General features: G+C 42.3%; 1 protein-coding gene across 4 annotated transcripts in view; it reads left to right on the top strand.

Annotated features, from left to right (window-relative positions):
* The first annotated feature begins 390 nt into the window (after window positions 1-390).
* Window positions 391-9,385, top strand: part of lrrk2 (leucine-rich repeat kinase 2) — a 50,822-nt gene continuing 41,827 nt past the window's right edge. For 3 of the 4 annotated variants that reach the window (XM_062389737.1, XM_062389738.1, XM_062389734.1), the window contains exons 1-6: window positions 391-854; window positions 1,187-1,272; window positions 5,076-5,185; window positions 5,858-5,946; window positions 6,986-7,120; window positions 7,633-7,767. In XM_062389737.1, coding sequence (XP_062245721.1) covers window positions 719-854; window positions 1,187-1,272; window positions 5,076-5,185; window positions 5,858-5,946; window positions 6,986-7,120; window positions 7,633-7,767 — 691 coding nt within the window. In that variant the 5' untranslated portion in view covers window positions 391-718. The remainder of the gene's footprint in view (window positions 855-1,186; window positions 1,273-5,075; window positions 5,186-5,857; window positions 5,947-6,985; window positions 7,121-7,632; window positions 7,768-9,385) is intronic. The other variant, XM_062389735.1, reaches the window with a different exon arrangement.

Raw genomic sequence — 9,385 nt, 5'->3', positions numbered from 1 at the left:
GTGCGGTATGACATTCAACGCAAACTAAGGAACAACTTTAACTTGATGGCGTGTGTGAATACAATAGCCCATGTGTATGTATAGTGGTTGAACATGTGTTTGTATAGTTATTGCACATGTATATGTATAGTTATTGCACATGTTTTTGAATAGAAGTACATGTGTATGTACAGTTGTTGCACGTGTGTATAGTTATTTCACATGTTTTTGTATAGTAGTTGTACAGTCTGTGTGATGACAAATTTAGTAACAATCTCTTTGTGGTGGTGACTGTGTGATGCGCTCTCTCTCTCTCTCTCTCTCTCTCTCTCTCTCTCTCTCTCTCTCTCTCTCTCTCTCTCTCTCTCCCCTCCCCTCTCATGTGACTGAGGAGGAGGGAACAGAAACTTTCTCACATACCCAACTCTGAGATCTGGATCCGCCGACCAGCTTCACGTCAGATAGCCGAGCACCGCGATGTCAACGCCGGACCACACACTGTGCGACACCTCGACAACTTCCGAAGGCACCAGGGTCCCTTTCGAGCTGTACCCATAGTCTGTAAGGCTGTACCCCGGCTAATGTAATATCCCACTGCGCCATATCCGCCACCGTGAAGCCATGGTGTGAGCGCACACTTCAGCTCGTCTCCTCTCAGCTGCTGCCCTCGGTCGGTTCGGAGGCAGCGCACTGATTCACCGTCAATGTCCGACAGGTCGTCCGGCGGAGGACAGAGAGCATGGTGGACCAGGAGGAGCTGCAGGAGAGGCTGAAGAAGCTCGTGGTGAGGCTGAAGAGCCCACAGGAGGACCGGCAGCTGTGCACCCTGATCCAGATCATCCAGGATCTGCTCCTCCTGGCGCACGCAGACCACGGTGAGGAACCCCGCTCTGACGCAATTATACATCACAACAAAACACATGTTTCTCATGCTAACCTTAACTGTAAACAACACAAAATATAAAACCACATCTCCTCTTATTCTGAGGCCATTATGCCAGAGAGCTCTGTCCTGACCTGTCTTTGTGGAGGACTACTCATTTCTTTGTAAAGGAACAAACACTTATACCTGCACCTTTTAGTCTTTCTTATCTAATGGATTTATAAACAAACATCTGCATTACAGCCATGTTCTCTCTCTTCTTCCTCTTCTACTGATTCATGAATTATTTTTATTGCTTGACATTCTTCTTCTTCTATTTTGCAGCAGCTGACCTGTTTGAAGACAAAGATGTCCACATCCCTCTAATTGCAGTGCTGTCGTCCCACAGGAACAGCAGAGGAGTACAGCAGGTAATGCGAGGCACCTGAAACCCTAGTACATTCGATGGAGCTCTTTAGTTTTGCTTTGTCTCTCAGAAGTCGAAATTCCTAAACAAAAAACTGGACCGTCTTCAACTTTGACTTTCATAATGGGACTTGTTAATGGGGCTTTTTTTCAATGACAAATGTGTAGAGTTAGCCTGACGTTGTCATACTCACAATTCTAGTCAGAATGTGAGTCTGATACCGCTCCATTGGGCTGTGATTATGGGGCGTGTTTCAACCGAACCAGGAAATAAAATTCCTCTTCGCTCAATTGGATAGACCTACAACCAATCAGAGCAACGTAGTATGTGACGTATGTAAAGCGACGCATAGTTGTTGCACGCACGCTGGGAGATGCAAACGATTTTTGCCGGGGTTGTAAAAATAATTTAAGGATACATGGAGAGCTTACCAACACGATCAGCATTTTTGAGAGAAACAGTTAATGTAATAGCCCCCCCCGAACATGACGCAGAGTTTCTCTACTGATGGCTCTTTATTGTTCACTTCATCGTAGCCGTAAATACACCGTAAAACTGGAATGACATTTAGTATATGATATTTTAATCCATAAAACCAAACACAAACGTTAAAATATAATAAACAAACAAATCACCACGAGACAAGTCTGATGTGTTAACGTGACATAGCGACTCCTGTTCCACGCTACCTGCAGTAAAGTAAATGGGACCAGCTTCCTTACCTCGTTCTGCTGGCGAGGGTGTTAAACTATAGTTTTTGACAAATGCCGCACAGCCCGCGTCCGGTCGTAGTTCCTGCTCCTATCCTTGTGCCGGCACTGTACGGCAGGTGTCTTATTGCACTGGTCCGCAAGCGAGGGATCTGGTGCGTCTATTAACATGGTCCGCTCCTTAAACTGCAGGTATTTATCCGAGGGGAGTCGCTACGTGCAAAACTAAATAAGCCCAACACAAAATAACTGAATAAAACAGTATGCATAAAGTGGCAGGTGTAGCAGTCAGTTACAGTAAAGGTGAATGCACGTACGAACAAGTTCTCTGTTTAGGATTACAGCTCCACAACACATCAAACAAATCGTATCGCATTTGTCGGTCCTGTGAGAACTTAATAACACGGTTGGAATGCGACATTTCCGTGTCCCATTTTCTTCGCGACCATCGGGGCCAGCATAATTTCTCCCAACATGAACATGTTTCCTATGGAAAACAGAAACCGTTTTGCATTTTCCTTTAACTAGACTCAGAGCTGTATTCAGAGGTTTACAACGGCATCAGCTGCTAAGACAGTTTCAGCTCTGTGTAGCTGACCCAGCATGTTTACAGCATCTTGTGACTGCTCTGTTCTGCAGCTTATCAGAGGTGAGGCTGCAGTAAAACACATAACCCAAAGTCAGATTGCAAGACTCAAAGTATGCCTGTTTATACCAGACCCGATTCAAGGATAAAATAATACGATCGAGAGTGTTCTGACGTTTTGCCTTTCTCAGGTTGAGCAGGATGCAGGACCTGCGATGTACTTGTCAGATACTTTGAATCCTTTAAAGCAGGGGTCTTCAATGTTTTCAGGCCAAGGACCCCCAAACTAATGGAGAGATGGAGCAGGGACCCCCTACTATATACATTGTATAAAATTGTTATTTATATTAAACTGGGCCTAGTGCCATGTATAAACATAGCCACCCTGTTATTGTGCATTCAATACTAAGCTATTCAAATAATACAAAGGTTCATATATTCATGTTTTTTTAAAAAAATGTGCAATGTATAGGAGCTGCAGAGGGCATTGCTGACTGAAAGATACTGCTTCTGCCTCCTTTTATCCGTTCGCAACAATATGTTGGACTCATGTTAAGGTTTATTTAAAGACATTTCCATTTGTGGGAAAAAAATGTAAAAATATTTAAAAAAAACGAATCAACTGAAAATTTCGCGACCCCCTGCAGTACCTCCGCGAACCACCTAGGGGCTGCGGACACCCTATTTAAGAGCTCTGCTTTTAGTCCACACTTGTAGGATTTAGTCTTAAACATATTTTATTGTTTGCTTCACGCGCAGCTTACATTGATTCAGTTGATGCTCAAATAACACACCAGACTGCGACAACAGCTCTTTGCTAGTTGTGTTAATTGCTTTTGGCTCTGCTACAAGGAAGTCAAACAAATTTAGGAAATTCCCAGATATGGATTTGGTGAATAGATGTGTACAGCATTGTCTTCCACAGCAAGAAGGTTCAGAACCTATTTTTTGTGTGGAGTTTGCATGTTTTCCCTTTTGTCCGCGCGTGTTTTCTCCCTGTACTTCAAAATCCTCCAACATTCCAAAGACATGCAGATTGGGGTGGTTAAGTCAATTGTCAGTTAGGTGTGAATGGGAGCGCGACCTGCCCAGGGTGTACCCCACTTGCCACTGAATGTCAGATGGATCGGTTCCAGCTCCCCTCCCACCCTCGAAGGATAATCAATCAATCAATCAATCAAATTTTATTTGTATAGCCCATATTCACAAATTACAATTCATCTCATAGGGCTTTAACAGGGTGTGACATCCTCTGTCCTTAACCCTCAGCAAGAGTAAGGAAAAACTACAAAAAACCCTTTTAACAGGGTAAAAATATGTAGAAACCTCAGAGAGAGCCACATGTGATGGATCCCTCTCCCAGGACGGACAGAAGTGCAATAGATGCCACGTGCAGGAGAACATCATCAATAATCAAAGTCTCTAGCAGCATTTGATGAGGGTAGACATCCTGAAGGACAACCCCAACATGACATGCCAAGCAGTCCCGCTGCAAGCACAGTCCATGCTCAGCAACCATCTAGACCACGATCCACCATCCAGACCAGACGCCACTCCAGTCCTCAGTCACCGTCCACCGCCGCCCACCAGGACCCATCACAAGCCACCATCACGGTCCTGGTCCACCGCCTGTGCCCAATGCCAACGCGACACAGGGTCCGCCACCAGCACCATGATCAGCCCACATGATTCAGAATCCGCCACACTGGATCCAACACCGCGACCCCCGGTGCGCGATCCACAAACCGCAATCCATGGTGCGGCAACAGAGGCCCTGGATCTGCGGGTGATAAAGCAAAGGGATTCCGGGGAAGGGGGATAGGGATGGAGAAGAGGAAGGAGAAGCTGGAAAGAGAAGCTCCGTGTGTCATGTGTCATTAAATAGAACAAGTAACGTTCTGGCGCACTGAATAGCTCTAACTATAAGCTTTATCAAAAAGGAAGGTTTTGAGCCTACTTTTAAACGAAAAGATGGTGACTGCCTCCCGAACTGAAAGTGGTAGATTATTCCACAGCCGAGGGGCTTGATGGCTAAAAGCTCAGGCTCCTACTCTACTTTTAGAGAATTTAGGGACGACAAGTAGGCTTGAATTCTGGGAGCGGAGTGCTCTAGTGGGTTTATAAGGTACTAACAGCTCTTTAAGGTAAAAAGGCGCTATATTATTAAGGGCCTTGAAGGTGAGGAGGAGAATTTTAAATTCTATTCTAGATTTAACTGGAAGCCAGTGTAGCGATGCTAATATTGGAGAAATGTGCTCTCTTCTCTTTGTTCTCGTCAGGACACGTGCTGTGGATAAGAGGCATAAAGAATTGATGAAAGAATGGATGGTGTCCTACATGAAAAATAGTCATTGGCTCTTCCCACATCTGCAAATAATTTCAAGTGCACGTCCAGCAGGGGCTGGTTTGACTTTTTAAAGAGTTGTCACTTTCACTTTGTGGAATTCTTGTTGGGCATGTTCACCCATAGATTTAAAATGAAGGTTGTAATGGTGTTATCTCTTGGTACAGGTGGGCTGGTCGTTACTGTGTCGGCTGATGGAAGTATGCCCCGCTACGCTGGACCAGCTGACTCCACCGCTGCAGGCAGCCAATGAGTGGGTGGTACTGGGAGTGCACCAGTAAGTAAAAACATACTTGAAGAGAGTTAATTCTTGTCACATAAATATCAAGTTGACACAACATTCCTGTCTAAAAGAAGATGTGTTTTTCTCACTGAGAACATATTAATGTAATTCTCAACACTGTCCAAACAAAACCACATAATGTGTCTTTGAGAGTTTGATGTTATATCCAAACCAATGAAAAGGTCACAAAGATGAAAGATCTCAGCAGTTTTATGACCAGGATAACATTTTATATTTCAGTCATATGGATTGTAAGTATAATGGTAGACTCTCCTCTGTAGTATTTTACTGTTTTATGAGCTGGGTTTCTCTTGAATATGCATCATATCTTCGGGTGGAGTGGACATGAATACAGCAAAGTTTCACACGTGATCATTAGTGCCAGCATGAGTTTTCAGACTCAAAGGCATTCTTCCCCTCTTAAAGGTAGATTGTGTCTACTTTGTATACACATCTTGTTCTGAACCAGTTTAATGTTCTCCTTTCTGTTTTCACTTCCTCATTATTGTAAGTCACCACCTCTGGCTTTTACTATTGCGTCAGTTTTACCTGCAATTTGTTTTGCCTAATTAGTTCCTTTATATTTGCTGTTTTTTGCGTCTTGCATGCAGACAGTAGAATTAATGAATGGTTAACTTCCTGCCTTTGTTGATGTGTTTTTTTCAGGCAGATACTGAAGGTGTTGTGTCACTACAGCGCAGACTGCAGAGTGACCGTGGTGGGACTACGAGCCCTAGCGCTGCTTCTCCGTTCAGGTACACAACTACACAGGAGATAGGCCACAGCACACCAGAGCATTACTTCTACTACTGCGTTCTGTGTGATGCCACCACAAACATTATATTATTAGTAAATTAGTAAATGTTACACCCTCTCCTGTGACCTATCCCTAATGTCCAGGTTAAAGTTACTGAGTTTAATGGTGATTTGAATTCTGTTTGGAAAGTTATTCAGCACTGTAGAAGGTTCATGTTATGATTTTATTTATATCAAGCCAATACAAAATAATATTGAGAATTAGCTTGTCATGAAGAGTAGAGATAAGAAAGTATAAAGTGTACAAATATATAAGACATTTGAACTTTATTTAACCCATAAGAACAGCAGGACACATATGTAAATGTTGCAGTATCTTTACACATGTGCCATGTGGGGTTCCCCTCTAAAATTACACACCAATAAAACCATTGTCCCTTTTTTGTGTAGTTTCACGGCAACAACTTATCGTTGTTCCTTAAAAATCTTTGTGGTTATGCCCTAATCTAATGTGTGCGGCCCTATATTACTGAAAAGGCTGAGTTCCATGTGTCACATGGTCCGAAAACATCTTTGTGAATGTACAATGTTAATAGCTGCCAAACATAGTAATCAAGCACTTCCTGCCACTGAGGAACATTCTTTTAAAGACCTGCCTAAAATCCCCAAAAGAAAGCTCATATCTGCAGTTGCTAAGGGATATGCAGCACAAATCACATTGCAAATTGTGAAAACCAAAAGTGTGTGAAAGTTATGGTTAATCCGTTGGCAACATACAAATGTGGGGATGTGTTGTGTTTTAAAACATATAACTTTAGCTTTCCGCCATTTAACAATTTTTTGAATCTATTTAAATTTTAATCGTCTTTGAAGTTAAACGATTCTCTGCAAATCCTCCTGCAAATTGTAGCTCCCCTAATGGAAAAATCAATCACTTACTGATGAAAAAACATTCCTAATTGCCATTTGTAATGGTCAGAACACAGCCTCATTCAGTTTTGTTGGGTTTTTAAGCCTGTTATTGTCATGGCCATGTAGATATAATTGCCCTTCTGGTGCTGGAGGAGGAAGAGGATGCATTCGGCTTGGTGGTGCAGGCGATGAAGATGTTTCCTACTATTGAAGCAGTGCATCTCCAAGGCTGCAGAGCTCTGCAAGTCCTCCTGCAGAGAGGTGGGTTAGACACATGCTGTTACATCTTGAATACTTTTGTACAAATGAATATGCTCTTTGTCTAAATGTTCTCTCTCGTGCATCCTGCAGCAAAGCTTGTGTATCAGAACGGACTGTGAAGCATTTAGTTGACAGTGAATCATTTCCATATTACCTATGAAACCTTTTTTGTAGTAAATAAGTTTAAATAGTAAAAATAATAGCCCGACAATTTCTAGCAGTGCCTGGAGTCCTGTGAGGCTGTAATGCTTATTACATGCAGCATACCAGTATTAGCATTTCCATTAGTGGGGGAAAATATGGAAAGTGTGTTGGGGCTTGTGCTGGGGGAATTCCATGTTGTTACATAAATAATGAGTTTATCTATGTTTTATTATCTGTGACTTCAAGACATGATGTCAAGTTTAGCAACACATCATCAGAATGGATTTTTATTAATCCAAGGTGCAGTCTTTTTATGTATCTTACTCATGTATTTTTCAGCGGCATCTCTTTGTTGTGTCTGTTTCCAGTGAGTGACGACCACCTGGTGGAGTTTGTGGAGATCCAGGACCACTTTGTGATCTTGGCAGCTCTACAGATGTTCCCCGACAGTCCTGAGCTGCTGCTGCAGGCCATGAAAGTGCTGCTCCCGCTGACTCGTCCTGGTAGGACCTGATTTAACCCAAATAATGTTCATGTCTTAGAGGTTAAAAAAATAACTGGATAACTTTGATATTTGATTAGTAAGAAGGGCCAAACTGGTTTCTGACTTCTGTCATTCATTGATCTTAGGTTGATTGAGCTCTCAACATATTTGGTTTGGAACAATAAGCTGCTTTCAGACATGCACTGAACTCCAAATAATCTCCAGACATTCTCCGGAGTGGCTGAATGTGAGAACACAAAGGTTCTCCGCAGGATTCACCGTGGGCTACTGTACAGTATATGTTAATGATTTACATATTCCTACACTAAAATTTAAAAACTAGGCAAACAAATATCTCAGATTAAAAAATGAGGAGCTATACACGTAGAAGACCCCAACAAAGATGTCAAGAGAGTTTGTGTTGATTTGATGTAAATAAAAACATCTCTGCAGTAGAATTAATACGTTACATCCTGCCTCTATATGCCGTGCCACCTCTAACCTGAATCCTTTTTTTGTATTGTCTGCAGCGTTTGTAGTAATGTGAAAGGGAAACTGGTGAATGTCCGGAAACAGATGTATTGAGTTTAATTCCCTACTCATCTAAAGAATAGTGTTAGCACTTCGAAGGATCCTAATCATCATGAAAGAAGCACATACCACATCAAATGCTCTCACAGTCTATTTCTGAGCTTACCACCTGAATGTGCTGTCACTGTAACGGCTCGTCAATCATATTAAACGCTATAGTAAACAGTTGCAGCACAGGATAGTGGGTCAGCGTGTTTTTCACTAACAAAAAGGTTAAAAACTTCATTCAATACATTCAGAACGACCTTTTCAGTCCGATAAGGAAATACTTCAGCACGAGATCCCTTGTTCTGTGAGTTGGATCCTCTTTTACCTTATCTGTTGTTGGAGAAAGCACATGAACTCCTGTTGGCAGTGCAGTGGCGCCTGACAAACCTGTTCTCAGTTGTTTTGATTCAACAACATTTATTTTAATGATCATTATGCAATAGAAGATTGTGTAATTACACTTTCTGCAACTGACAAAAAACAAATCTAATTTAAATAATGGATGAATAAATAATCTGATAATGAAAGCAAAACTTTCGTGGTGGAGTGTGAAATATGGCTTGTGTTCAGGAGAACTGTGAGAGTATTTGATGATCATATTGATGGTTGAGGCTGTGCATGGTTCAGGATACCTCTTTACTGCTGGTGGTGCTGGTTGTGGTGGGATGTAGAGAATGCTGAAGATGAGGATGTGATTGAGCAGTTAACTCTGATGAACTTGACCAAGGCTATGGGTACAGTGGCTGAAGGGGAATGGGGTGGAGAAGGGGATTGGCTGAGTATTGTCTTTATCCCCTGGGCTCGAGCAGACACCTCACCTCATCAGAATCACTGATGCTCGACAGATGGGTAACAATGGTGGTCTTGGTAGTTGTAATAATGCACTGCAGAGCTGTCCTGTGCCATGGATTGTTTCCAGTTAAAATGATTTCTCTTGCTTCTCAGAAAACGTTAAAAATAGGGTTGATAATCCTGGAAAACTAGCGAGAGCCGTTTACACTTTGAAACTATGTAACAAATACATCCTAACCCCTCAGATCTTGTAAAAGCTACACCCC

The sequence above is a fragment of the Platichthys flesus genome, chromosome 6 (assembly GCF_949316205.1).
Source record: "Platichthys flesus chromosome 6, fPlaFle2.1, whole genome shotgun sequence".
NCBI lineage: Eukaryota > Metazoa > Chordata > Actinopteri > Pleuronectiformes > Pleuronectidae > Platichthys > Platichthys flesus.
Note: the sequence above shows the minus strand (reverse complement) of the source record. Positions and strands in the feature narration are given on the sequence as shown.